This window comes from Sus scrofa, unplaced genomic scaffold (assembly GCF_000003025.6).
Source record: "Sus scrofa isolate TJ Tabasco breed Duroc unplaced genomic scaffold, Sscrofa11.1 Contig1206, whole genome shotgun sequence".
Taxonomy (NCBI): domain Eukaryota; kingdom Metazoa; phylum Chordata; class Mammalia; order Artiodactyla; family Suidae; genus Sus; species Sus scrofa.
The window spans coordinates 1,342,921-1,355,708 of record NW_018084833.1 but is presented as its reverse complement, the minus strand read 5'-3'; the positions used below and the strand labels follow the sequence as shown (position 1 = coordinate 1,355,708).

General features: G+C 68.5%; 2 protein-coding genes across 11 annotated transcripts; both read right to left on the bottom strand.

The window, feature by feature from the left end:
• Positions 1-2,423: 2,423 nt before the first annotated feature.
• On the bottom strand, positions 2,424-4,158 carry DNLZ (DNL-type zinc finger). The gene is made up of 3 exons (XM_021081159.1): positions 3,913-4,158; positions 3,585-3,724; positions 2,424-2,680 (listed from the first exon to the last, which is right to left on the bottom strand). Exons 1-3 carry the CDS (start codon positions 4,111-4,113, stop codon positions 2,512-2,514), a joined length of 510 nt encoding a protein of 169 aa, XP_020936818.1. The 5' UTR covers positions 4,114-4,158; the 3' UTR covers positions 2,424-2,511.
• A 198-nt stretch (positions 4,159-4,356) lies between these two features.
• CARD9 (caspase recruitment domain family member 9) lies at positions 4,357-12,490 on the bottom strand. Of its 10 annotated transcripts, none has more exons than XR_002340974.1 (13): positions 12,296-12,459; positions 10,869-11,068; positions 10,449-10,586; positions 9,592-9,896; positions 9,334-9,513; positions 9,105-9,248; positions 8,780-8,905; positions 7,106-7,297; positions 6,746-6,787; positions 5,327-6,525; positions 5,157-5,253; positions 4,694-4,776; positions 4,357-4,607 (listed from the first exon to the last, which is right to left on the bottom strand). XR_002340974.1 is itself a non-coding variant. In XM_021081151.1 (13 exons), exons 2-13 carry the CDS (start codon positions 11,050-11,052, stop codon positions 4,508-4,510), a joined length of 1,605 nt encoding a protein of 534 aa, XP_020936810.1. In that variant the 5' UTR covers positions 11,053-11,068; positions 12,296-12,490; the 3' UTR covers positions 4,357-4,507. The 10 variants fall into 10 exon arrangements, 6 of the variants coding, with proteins under 6 accessions (XP_020936810.1, XP_020936811.1, XP_020936809.1 ...); XR_002340971.1 differs by lacking the exon at positions 12,296-12,459 and adding an exon at positions 11,383-12,276 and having other exon boundaries at positions 5,192-5,253; XM_021081151.1 differs by having other exon boundaries at positions 5,192-5,253; positions 6,477-6,525; positions 12,296-12,490.
• Between the last annotated feature and the right edge of the window lie 298 nt (positions 12,491-12,788).

Genomic DNA, 12,788 nt, shown 5'->3' with positions numbered 1-12,788 from the left:
TCCCGGACGGTCCAGCTGGTCCACGAAGGACCATGGAGCCCTGGAGGGGGCAGTGGGGGGCTTGGAAAGGAGGCACTAGCTAACACCCAGCAGAGAGCCCTACCCTAGAAAGGCCCCTAATAACCAGCTGACGTCAGCCTGGCACAACCACCCCAGTACCTACATGGGGGCAGATGGCAGGTGGGCCCAGCAGGCCTCCCACTCACCGGAGCAGAGCAGCTGCCGGCACGCTGGGCAGCACGGCGTGGCCCACCGAGCCCCTGTGGCAGGGGGGCGACGTGGCCCCTCCGCCCACCTGCCCAGCACTGAGGCCCCTTAGAGCAGGGCAGGGCGGTGTCCTGCGACGGCACGGCCCCGGTGCTTCGGCGGGAGCGCGGTGGATGGCCTGGGGAGGAACGAGCTTGGGGACAGCGGTGGAGACGCGAGAGGCTCCTTGCCTCACTCCTGGTGACCCGCTGTGCAGAGGCCTGCCACCCCCCACTGACCACGGGAGGCTGGATGGTGGGGAGCCCGGGGGGTGGGGGGTGGGCGCAGCTAAGGGGAGCCGCTTGGAGAAGGTGTAGGCAGGGGCTACAGGAGGCGGTTGTGGCCCCTGAGACGAAGGAGAGAGGAGGGTGGGTGAGGGCAAGGCCCACGAGGAAGGGAGGGGTGAGCCCCCCCCCCACGAGTTCAGTGCTCCAGGAAGCCTGGCACTCTGCCGGCAAATAAGAGGGCACCGTGTCCCTCGCTGGCTCACAGCCAGGTCAGAGGATAAAGGCTCTGAGAAGTCCTGCAGGAAGAAGTTTAATGTCCTCGAACTCACAGGTCCCTGCATAGCTGTCCTCAGACCTTCCAGGCCACTGCCTCGCTCCACCTTGGGAGGACAGCACTGGGGGCAGTGCTGTCCCAGTGTCACGGGGCGGTGGCCTAGACCTGTCAAAGAGGGTCCTGGACTGGGATGAGGGGGGGAGATGGGGTTGGTACAGAGAGCCAGGGGTGGCTTGAGGGGGACTGGAGGCCAGGAGACAGCCATGTGGTTCCAGTCCAGGGTGGGCAGTGGCGATCAGGAGACGCCACCACCAAGGAGAGTCGGTGACACTCCCAGATGCCACGAGGGGCCAGGCACCCCCGGGGAATCGGGGAGCACCCGGGTCAGCGGGAGCAACTGGTTCCCGCGGGAGCAGCAGGGAGGCAGGCCCAGTGGGCCGGTGCAGAGACAGGCTCTGGGCAGAGGGGCGCCCGAGCCGTCTGGAACCTGTCCCACTGCCCTCCACGGCGTCGCTACTGTTGCCAGAACTGCCCGGCCTCCAGGCCCGATGTCACAGCCTCACAAGGCAGGCGAATAAAGGCGTGGTGAGCACAGGTCCAAACCCCAGGCCCCTGTTCCCCCCACGGTGGGGGTCCGGCCTGGGTGCCCCCCAGCCCAGCTCTGCACTCAGAGCCCGGCCAGCTCCCTGGGGCTCCGCAGACTCTGGTCCCAACCCTCTGGGGGCAGCAAGGCCCAGCCGCTGAGGCGTTTCAAGGCCGGCGGGTCCGCTGGGGGCCTGTGCGGAGCGGGCCCGGGGCCGGCTCAGCCTCCAGGTCTGACGCTGGGTGGGATAATAGATGGTTGTCCCCGCGGGAAGGACAGGGGGTAATCGCAGCGAAGCACACACCGCCAGCGCCTAGAGAACAATGCCGGGGCCCCGGGCGACGGGGGCGGCCGTCAGGAGCTCAGATTCTGCCGGGATCCTGCGAGATTGCGGCTGGTGATTAATGTTGAAGGTCACACAGCCCAGAACACACTTCTGGAAATAAACAGGCTTTTCATAAACACAGGAACATCCTGAGAAAGCAGTCAGGGGAGCTTGGGAGACGAATCGCACGCCCCGGGGGGAGGGGCCCGCGTGCAGCAGCCCCGGGCAGACGGCAGCCCCCCGCTCCCCCCTGCGTCCACCACGGCTGCCCCGCCTGCCTGCGGCCTCAGTGAGCGCTCTGGACTTTGCTTGGCTGGCAGCTGAGGGTCAAGGCTGAGAGGGGCATTGGCTCACTGGTGCTGTCCAGGGGCACAGAGGACCTGCAGGGCCTCCCTGAGCCAGGCCAGAGGGACAAGATCACCGTGGGGCCTGGAGGTGCCAAACCCGCCCCCCTGGCTGTCAAGATCAGGGGCTGACACGTGTGGCATGACTGAGCCACCCCACGCCTGTCCTGAGTCTCAGCTTTAGGCCTGCACTCCTGACAAGGTGGCACCTTCACCTGCAGAAGGAAGACAGGGGCCCAGGGGGGGCAAAGTGACCTGCCCAACGCCACACTGCCCAGCCAGGAGGGGCTCAGGGCCTCATCCGGCCCCTCCCACCGGGACACACCAGCGGCCGCACAAGGCCCCAGCCCGCAGCCTGGAGGGGCTCCTGAGAGTCATTCTGATTCCAGAATCGGGGATGACAGGAGAGCCCGAGGTCCCAGCATCTGCAAATGACATCTGTTTATTGACAGGAAACAGGCACGTCCAGAGCGGCCGCGGCCAGAGCACCCTTCCTGAAGGCAGAGAGCGGGTCAGCTGGCCTCCGTCTTGCCAGGGTGGCTGGGGTCCTGGTCCTCAGCCCCTCCCGTAGCCGTGGTAGATCTGGGGGGGCCCACAGCCTCTAAAACCAGCTCCAAGGCCCCCTCGCCAGCCACTCGGTGGACCGTCTCCCCTCTGGCCGCCAGGATTTCTTCAATATTCCTAAGAAAGAGGAAGGCGCCATGGCGCTCAAGGCCCCGCCGCTGTCCTGCATCTCGGCCCCTCAGTGACACCCCAGGCCAGGCTCAAGTCAGGCGCAGGCCCAGGGCCCCGAGCACATCACCTCGCACACACGCCCAAGTGTGGAGCGGCCAAGCAGCCAGCGTCAGCAGAGGACAAGAAAGCTGCCTGCTGGGACCCCTGCCCGGGGCAGGCACTCACAAAATCCATGTTGGGTAAGGAAGGAACAAGATGAAAGGCAAGTTGTTGCTGTGAAGAGTCAGCTCAGTCTGGAGTTCCCTCGTGGCTCAGCGGGTTAAGGAACTGGTGGTGTCACTGTTGTGGCTCTGGTTCGACCCCTGGTCCAGGAACTTCCGCAGGTGCAGCCAGAAAAAAGAGCCAACCTAGTCTGAAGCCCTTGTTTCAGGGGAGGCCCATGGCCCTGTCACGCCATCAAGCCCTGCCGCTTCCAGAGGGCAGAGGTCAAGGGAGGCTAGTCTAGGGCAGGAGACTCAGCAAATCAAAGCATGCTGTGTATTCGGGGCACACTTACACCAGAGAGTTACTTGTGATTTATGAGATCTCCAAGTTTAAGTGCACCTCTGGCGAGGCAGCTGGCGGGGGGTAAGCTCTGTAACCCTCATTAGGAGGAGGGCGCCCCAGGAGTTCCCCTGTTGCACAGCAGGTTAAGGACCCTGCGTTGTCACTGCAGCGACTCGGGTCATTACTGTGGCAAGGGTTCGATCCCTGGACTGGGAACTTCCACATGCCACGGGAGTAGCCAAGAAAAAAGAATGAGGAGGAAGGTGCCCCGAGGAGGCTGGGTGGGGCCCCAGACTCAGGATCCACCAGGCTGGGCCCACAATACAGGCCTCCGTTGTCACCAACCCTGCCCAGGGAGCCTCACCTCTTCCCGTCCAGGTCCGAGAACCAGCCCAGGTTGTCGGCGATGATGTGGTGGTTCTGGCAGCCGGGGCAGGTCACAATGACCACACCCTGGTGATAGGCGAGCTTCGAGATGCGCTTGGAAGACCTAGTCCCGCAAACCTGGGCAAGACTCCGAGGTGAGGCCCCGCCTCCCCGGCCTTAGCCCCACCCCGCGAGGCCCCACCCCTTCCGGAAGGCCCCGCCCCCGAGGGATAGCCCCACCCCTCTCCTGGAAGGCCCCGCCCCCTGGTCCTGGCCCCAGCGCCCGTCCAGCGCCGGGTGCAGGCCCGTCCCCGCCGCGTACTCACCTTGCAGGTGTAGACGAGCTGGTAGTGCGCCGGCCCGGGTCCCGGCTCAGAGCTCCAGCGCCGCCGGCCCCAACCCCACGTCCGCCTTCTCCCCTCGGCCTCCAGGCGCGCCTTGGGCCCCCACAGCCACCTCGGACCCGGGCCCCGGGGCCGCGCGCGTCTCAACAGTACCGGCAAGCGGCCCAGCGCCGCCCGCAGCATCTCACCGGCCGGCCCCGGCCGCCCCGCCCCACCCCGCGCCGCCGAGCCCGCGCCGCCCCGCCCCTCGCCGTCGAGGCCGCGCCGCCGCCATCTTGGAAGCGGGCACGCGGCGGAAGCGGCCCTCCTCGGCCTCCGTCGCCGGCGGGCGGGCCGCGCTCTGCTGCCCCCTGGCGCCCGGCGGTGCGCGCTGGCCGGAGCGGGGTGGGCGGGGGCGCGCTGAGCGAGAGCATGAAGGAGGCGGTGTCCGGACGGTGCTCGTTTATTGACGCGGCTGCGTTTTTAACACTGCAACGTGCGTGTGCATTCCCCAGAGACAGAACACGCCCGTGCTCGTCAACAAAGGCGGCCTAGCGGGGCAGCGGCCAGGTCCCAGGCGGCTGGACGGAGGGGCCGGCTAGGGGCCCTCGGTGTCGGTGTTGTCGCTGCCCGTGGTGTTCTCCCAGTCCACCTCCCCCTGCCTCGAGCCGTGCTGCATCTTCCTGAGGGCCCGCTTCCTGCGGGAGACCCAGACGGCGCGGATGTGCACGGGTGTGCGCAGGCGTGCCCCTGCCCCTGCTGCCCACTGCTCGCGGGGGCCCACCTGCGGTAGTTCTCGAAGCTCTCCTTGAGGCGCCGCCGCCCCTTCTCCTTCTCCGGGGGCTCCCCGCGGCCCAGGCCTGCGTCCTGGAGGAGGGGTGAGGCTCAGGCTTCCGCAGGCACCCCACCTCCACCCCTGGGGCTGCGAACTGGGGACCAGGGGGGGGTCAGGGTGGGCTGTCCCGCCTTTCAGATGCCAAGGCTGGGCCGGGGTGCACAGCCAGTGAGGCCGGCTCCCGGCCAGTGTTCCTTCTGCAGTGTCCCTGCAGCCCCTTTGCTGTCAGGCTCCGTGTGGTGGACAGAGAGGCCAAGTTCCCACTCAGGTTAGCGCTGCACCCGGCCCAGGAGACAGGCTTCCGGGGCGGGCAGGGGGCAGGGGCGGCCAGAGCCCCGGCCTGGCCCTCACCCTGCCTTCTCTTCCAAACACTGCACCCCAGGGGCCCCAGGGCAGAGAGCCTTGTCATCACCCCCCGGGTGTCCCGGTGTCCCCAGGCAGCCTCACGGTGGGGGTCAGCGAAAGCCGCTCCTTCTGCTGCTCCAGACTCTCCTCAATGGCCGGGCCACCTGGAAAGGAGAGCTGTGCCTGTTGGTCCTGCCCACCTGCCAGGACGCGCCCACGGCACCTCCACCTCCTCACCCTGAGCCAGTCCTGTGCCCTTTGCCAGGTGCATGCTTGGACTCCCATTGCACAGACAAGAGGACTGGGGCTCGGGGACCTCACGGCCCCTCCTCGCTTCCAGGAGCAGATTCCAGCGCTCCCAAGCAGACTCTCCCAAACCTGCCAGCGCCCGGACGGGCCCAGGGCTCAGGACTCTTGGAAACGGTGCTCTGATGGGCTGACCCCCTAAACTGGTTATTATTGGGGCCTGTGGGTTCCAGGTCCCAGGGACATCGCCGTGGGAGAGGCCCAGCCCCCTGTCTCTCCCGAAGCTGCCACCTTTCCCTCTGGCCTTGAAGGCTACCCGGCCTCCCGCCAGGGGCCACAGCAGCCTGGGCTGGGAACCCCAGGGTGCCGCTGGCTGCCTGAAGGCGCTGCCTGCCTCTCCCCGTGGGGGCTCGGTGGCCTCAAGCTCAGGTCTTTGGGCAGCAGCAGAGGGACCGAGCCCTTACTTCTCCATTTGCTGCCTCTTCTTCCCCTTTTGCCCGCATCCCCACCCCCAGGCTGGGGTCAAGCCTGCCGCTGAGGAAGTCTGTCCGGCCTCACGCACTACCTCTGCGGGCGGCGCCGCCCCCGCCCCCTCCCCGCCCAGTCCTCAAAAACCCCCATCTGACACCCGCCTTCAGAGCGAGCCCCTGTCACCACCCTCTCTGCCTCCCTGTGTCCTATGTTCCCGCACACGAAGCCCCCAGTGCCATCCACCTGTGTCCCCCCTCCCGCATGCTGTGCACCCTCCCTGGCATGGCACACCCGGGCAGGACCCACTGCCACCTCCCCAGGGCCCTGCTCCAGGGGGCAGGTGCCGCCACTCTGCCTTCGGGGCTCGAGTGGGCTCTGAGGGCCAGGCGTGCCCACAAGGACGGAGCTGGGATTTGGACCTGCAAACATGGACCCTGGGTTCAAATGGGGCTCTTGTTTGCTTGCTGGGAACCGTGGGGGGTGCTTATCCCCCTGCTTCTCGGTGTCCCCATCTGTAAAGCGGGGCGGTGAAGGCCAGCGGGACAGGGCTGGGGCGCGTGTCCTGGGGCAGCCGCGTCCTCGGTTGTGTGATGAAGGTCAGGGTGGGCGCCAACTTGAGCAGATCAAGAGGCTCTGGCCAGGTTCCTCGCCAGACGGCTCCCCGCCTCACCTCTGTCTGAGAGCTGGGCGTCCTCCTCCAGGTCCCGCGGGAGCGAGAGCTTCCCAGGAGAGATGGGCACCCGGTTACACCAGCACCCCCCACCGCACGGCCGAGCCCTCTGTGTGCCCCTCCCCGTCACTGCCCCACCCCCGGCCCCGGTGCAAGCTTCTCAGGGGCCCGCGCTGCTCTGCCCAGCACCGGGAGGGTGGCTGGCGGAGGTTGAGGCCCGGAGCCCCGCGCGAGGCCGGCCCTGGGCTGACCCCCGGGGCCATACTCACCTCCTGGGAGCTCCGGGGAGAGCTGTCCTCCAGGTCAGAGCTCTGGGGTCACAGAAGAGGCGTCAGTCAGCAGGCTTGCGGGGGTGGGCGTGGAGAAGGGTCCCAGACCAGCCCACCCTCCAGGGAGGCCCCTGGCCAGAGCCCCTCTCTGTCCCCATCACAGCACCCAGAGCAGCCTGCCAGGCCCTGAGCCCACCAGCAGGAGGGAGGTGGCTCAGGAAGGGCTGGGGACCGGCGGCTCCTCCTCGGGCCTCTGCGGTCTCTAGGGACACACCTGCCCCAGAGTGGACACAGCCCCGGGCCCCACGGAGGCACAGGCGTGGCTCTGACCGAGGGTCCCCCGACCCCAGGGAGGCCCACCAGGACAGGTGTATCCAGCTGCTGCCGCCTGAGCCTGTCCTCCAGAGCCAGCAGCTGGCCCTCGCGCTGGAACAGCTGGAGCTGCAGCTCGTCCACCTTCTCGCTCAGCTCGCGGACCTGCTTCCGCAGCACGTCCTTCTCCTGCAGGCTGCGGGCCTGCTGCGCGTGCAGCTCCTCCCGCGTCACGATGGCCTGTGGGGCGGCAGCGCAGGGCGGGGCAGGCGGTGGGGACCCCGCAAGCGCAGCACAGGCCGCCCCATCTCTAGCCGTGTTCCCGCGAGGAGGGCGGGCGGGGGGCCGGCACTGGCTTCTTCCTCTGTCCTCAAGCACGTCCTTCGTGTTTGGGGTCGTAAACGTGATACAGGCGCGTGACAGAACGCGTGTATGTTCAGAAAATCTACAGACAATGACCCTCAGGACTAGCCCCTGCCAACCGCTCCCTGGCACGCTCGGCACACGCTCGCCTCCCCACACGCGGGGGTCACACACCCTGGGTGGGGCTTGAGCTCAGGAGCACGACGGTTGACGGCTGTGGGATTTAACCACCTCTCTCATCGCACCCCCACGCCCCTGGTCACCCGAGGACAAGCCAGTCTCGTCTCCAGCCGCAATTCACGGAGCCCAACCACATCCCCTGTGTCAGGCGACCCCAAACGGCCAGGGCTTGATCTGTTTTGCGGCCGCACCTGCGGCATACGGAGGTTCCCAGGCCAGAGGATGAATCCGAGCTGCATCTGCCGGCCTTCGCCACAGCCACAGCTACGCTGCAGGGATCGAACCCGCGTCCTCATGGATCCTAGCTGGATTCACCACTGCTGCGCCACGACGGGCACTCCCAAGGCCTGATTAGTCAGAGCACTGCCTTCATTTCTGTGCATGCTGCCAGCTTAGGACCAAACAGACCCCCCACCCTGACTCACCTGGGCGGCCAGGCCCCAGCCTCCCCAGGCCGAGGGCCTCCCGGGCCCAGCCACAGCCCTGCACTCCCTGCGGTGGGTGGGGGCACCTCCTGTCTGCTGAGCTGCCCATTTCCAGGTGCCGCCCCCGATCTCACTGTGTCCATGGCCTTGAGATAAGAACCCACCTACCGGGCTTTCAGCACGGCTGTGGTTCCCATGAGAGAGGCTTCTAGAAGCGGATTGCTGGGCTAAAAGGAATCTGCGTTTTAAGGCTCCTGACACCAAGTGACAGTCACCCTCCAGAAAGCGACTGGAACATCGGCTGTGACCGATTAGAAAGGAGAGCGATGGGGCAGGGAGCAGACGCCACCCTGCGCCGGGCATGCTCCCGCACACAAGAGGGCAGCCCACACAGGCGCCACGGCTTCTTAAGCTAAAAAACCATTTGCAAAACAAGTCAGAAAACTCCCATTCTTGTAGAGCGAAGAAGAAACGGCAAGTACAGCGGAAGGTGGCGCGGGGATTAGCGTCCTCAGCATTCTCAGTTTATTTTTGGCCGCGGCTGCGGGCAGTGCCCGGGCCAGGGACCAAGCCCATGCCGCAGCATCCACCTGAGCCATGGCAGTGGCAACGCTGGGTCTTTAACCTGCTGCCGCGCCACCGGGGAACGTCTCTCCTTCTTCGGCGAGAACCGTGTGTAAAGCGTGACCTGCTTGCGTTGTGTAAAGCCTGTTTGACCGCCGCCTCCCCGGAGGGGCTCTGCCCTGACCGCTACCTGGTCCCGCTCGACGGCGACCTCCTCCATCTGCCGCAGGATGGCCTCGATGCGGTCCTTGTACATCTTGGAGTCCTTCCGAAGGGCCAGGCACTGCAGCTCGAACACCTCCTTCTCCTCCAGGCACTGCGGGGGCGAGACGGCAGCTAACCCCGCCGCCCGCAGCCCCGCCAACCCCGGCCCGGGGCCCGGACCCTGGACCCAGCCTGGGGAGCACGCGCTCGGGGCGGGGCCGGCCGGCCAGCCGGGCCTCGCCTGCAGGAAGGGGCCGGGAGGGACGCAGCGCTGAGAGGCCAGCCCACCTCCCCCACCGCGGGCCGCGTACCCGGGCGCGCTGGGCCTCGGCCTGGCGCAGGTCCTTGCGCAGGGAGAACACGGTGCGGGTCTGCTCCTGGAGGTCCCGCTGCGCCTGCCGCCAGTCCTCCTCCAGCACCTGGATGTAGGGGCTGCTCTGGTCCGGCCGCCCCTCCTGTGGCGCCAAGGGAGAGGGTGGCGGGGCGGCGGGGCTGGAGGCCCCCCGCCCGGCTGCGCTGTGCTCGCCCCGCTGGCCCCACCTGCACGGAGGCCTCCAGGCCCTGCACCCGGGCCTGCAGCAGCGCCTTCTCCTGCTGCAGCTCCCACAGCAGCTCCTGGCTGGGCCGCTGCTCCATGGCGTGCCGGAGCTTCAGCGTGTGCTTGCGCTCCACCGAGCAGTCGTCCTCGGCCTTCATGAGGCTGTGCTTGAGCCGATCGATCTGCGGGGCCGCCCGTCAGCCCAGCCCGGGGGCCCGCCGCCCGCCCGCCGCCCGCCCGGCCGCCCCGCCGCCAGGCACCTCCAGCTGCAGGTCTCGGTTGCGCATGAGCGCGGTGCCCCTCTCCTCGCTCTGACGGGCCAGGCGCAGGGCCAGGTCGTAGTTCTCGTCCTTGCAGCGCTGGAGCTCGCGGCCGCCGGCCTCGCAGGCCTCCTTGAGCCTCTGCGCGCGCTCCTGGTGCTTGCGCAGCAGGCCGTCCTTCACGCGCAGCTCCTTGATGAGGTCGTCCTTGGAGCCCAGCAGCGCCGTCAGGTCCTGCGCCTTCTTCTGCAGCTTCATCACCTCGCTCATCAGCAGCTGCGTCAGGCCGGACTCCCCAGACGCGTCTGCGGACCGGGCCTCATCAGACGGCGCGCCCAGCAGCCCAGCATCTCGCGCGGCTCCAGGACCGGCGGCCCGGGGAGCCCGGCCCAGGGGTCTGGTCCTGACTCACCTGCAGGCCCCGTCCCCAGCCCCTCCCAGGACGGTGCAGCCAGGGGCTCACGTGTCCCTCCCTCTTTGTCCACTTTGGTCATCTTGATTGAGAGGCGAGGGGACACGACTCAGGACCAGGAGAGCGGCACCTCTCCGGCTGCCGCGGCCTCTCGGGAGCAGGGTTTTAGTGGGGTCAGGTGGTCTTCTGGGCAGGGGGGCTCTGAGCCAAGAATCAGCCTGTGCCTCCCCTCCCCCTGCTCCCGCCCTGGAGTTCAGGTCCCCCTTCCCTCCGGCCCCTGCCCCCTCCCCGGGCTGCAGCAGGAGAGCGGGCGGGCGGGCCCCAGGCGGGCGGTATCCTTCCGCCAGAGCGCATGCACGCTTTATCCGTTAGGGGCCCAGGTCAGGGGGGCGCCCCGGCCCCTGAGTCCGGGCCCTGGGTCCCCAGGCCCGGTGCCCTTCCTCACCAATGATGACGGAGAAGACGCGGGTGGGCTCCTTGCCCGTGACCTTCTTGTAGAGCTGCGGGTAGTAGAGCTCCAGGCTCTCGAGGAAGGCCACGTAGCCCTTGTGGCCGGTGCGTTGCAGGATGTCCAGGAGCACGCCTGCAACCCAGATGGGCCTGGCTGGGGGCCGGGGCGGCCGGCGTCCCCAGGCACGCGTGTGGCCCCTCGAGGCCCCGCGGGGTGGCCGCAGAGTGGGTCTGGGCCAGTCCCCATCGGCCACCCACCTCGTGTGGCTCTCCCAGGGGCCTCTGCTGTGCATGGCGGCGCCCCGGCCGCAGGCAGACAGGTTGGTGATGGGGGGGGCGGGGCGGGGGCCGAGCCGGCCAGGCCTCCCGGGGACAGGGACGAGCGTGGGCAGAGCCCGCCGCCCACGGCACTGACCCACTTTCCGCTTGCGGATGACCAGGCTGGGGTCACTGAGCACCTGCTCCTCGTCGTCGGGGCTCAGGACCTTGCACTGGCGCAGGTAGGGCGTGATGCGGGCGGGGTCGATGACGGAGATGAGCTTCACGCGGAAGCCCTCCAGGCCGCTCCAGCACTCGTCCTCGTTCTCGTAGTCGGACATGGTGCGGGCGGGCGCACTGCTCCGAGAGAGGGCCCGTCAACTGGCCCGCCGCCCTGCCCTGCCCTGCCCCCGCCCTCTGGCCGCTCTGGGCTTCCTCTCCCCCGCCCCCGTCACCCTGGGCCCCTGCCCCACGCTACCCCCCCAGCCTGTGCCCAGGGAGAATCCCCCTCCCCGAGCATTGTGGGCGGGCAGGGAGGCTGCCTCCCTCCCTGGAGGTGAGGGGGCAGCAGGAGCTGTTTGGGCCGAGCGCTGGCACAACCTCCCCGGCAGATGAGGGAGGGGTCCCGGTCCACCCCCGGCCAGCCCGCGCCCGGCTGGGGCGCCCCCCACCTGCGGGCGGCAGGCCATGCCACGCGGGACTTCCTCATTCCCCCGCACATCCACTCCCATCCCTTCCTCTGCTTCCTGTGGCTGGTGATGCAACAGTTGCCCAGCTGGCCCGCTCCGGTCAGGCCCAGGGACGTGGTGCCCTCCAGGAAGCGTGACTGAGAGCAGCCCACCGGAGGGCCCTGGGCACATGGGGAGGGCCCAGCTGTGTCGCCCAGGCAGCCCAGGACGCGGCTGCGCGCCTCCTCCAGGCTCTGGGTGCTGGGCACTAGCTGGCCCCGGGCTCTCCCCATCTCCTCGGCCACAGTGCTGAGCACGGGGATGCTGGCTCCCTGACAGGGGACCATCTACGTGGAAGCTGCTCTCTGCTAGCCCTTCCAGCAGCGGGTGGGCAGGGACCACGCTCTGGGGCGGGCTGAGCAGGAGCAGCCATGTGGCCATGCCTCCTCCTGGGGGAGAGGGGTCGGGGGGCACAGAGACCCCGCCTCAACACCTGGGACTGAGCCTGTAACCTGCCTGGGAAACACCGGCTCCCGGGCCACGGGGGCTGGGGCACGGTCCCAGAGGCCGTGGTATCCCAGAGGCCGTGGCTGTGGGTCCCACCGCCCTCGGCCCGCCCGCCTAGCGACAGGCGCGGCGTCCAGAGGAATCACCAGCACCTTGGTGGCCGGTCTCTGGACCTGGCCTGTTGCGGCCTTTCTAGCCTCAAGTCCACAGCACCCACGCCTGACGATGACCTGCTGTGCATTCCACCGAAGCGACCGTGCCAGGTGGCTGCGAGGGGGACGGGGCAGCAGAGGTGAGGCCGTTTGGTGCCCTTCTGGGGTGTTCACGCCAGATCCCTCTCCCTGTCCCAAGAGTCCTGAGCCACCTGGGCTTGCCGCCGCCTTTCCGAAAGGGCACCAGACCAGCCTACCTTGGGGTCCTCCTGAGGCACCTGTGCAGTGGCCGGTCGCCGGCCAGCCTGGGCCGCCAAGCCGGTGTGTGAGCGGTGGGAGCTGCCGCGGCTGCCGGCCAGGGAGGGTGGGGCGGGAGGGAGCGCACTTCCTGGCGTTAACCCCGCAGGGACCATCCCTGCGGCCGCTGCTGATTCGCCCGAGCAGGGCGGCCTGGGGGGCGGGGGAGGGAAGTGGAAGTGGCTCCCCAGGAAGGCTGCCCAGAGCCCTGCCAGCCAGCGCAGGGCTGGCCGCGGGGCCCAGGGCCCGCCCTGGAGGCCCAGCCCTGACCCTGAGGAGTGGGGAGTGCGAGCCAAGGCTTGACAGAGCTCGAGCCCCTGCTGGCCCACTTTGGTCCCAGGAGGGGGCGGTGTGGTGTCCCAAAACAGGGCCCCGGGCACAGGCGCCCCGCAGCACACTGGCCTGCTGTGGCTGGCACGGCCCCGCCCCTCCTGGGACCACCCCTTCTCCACC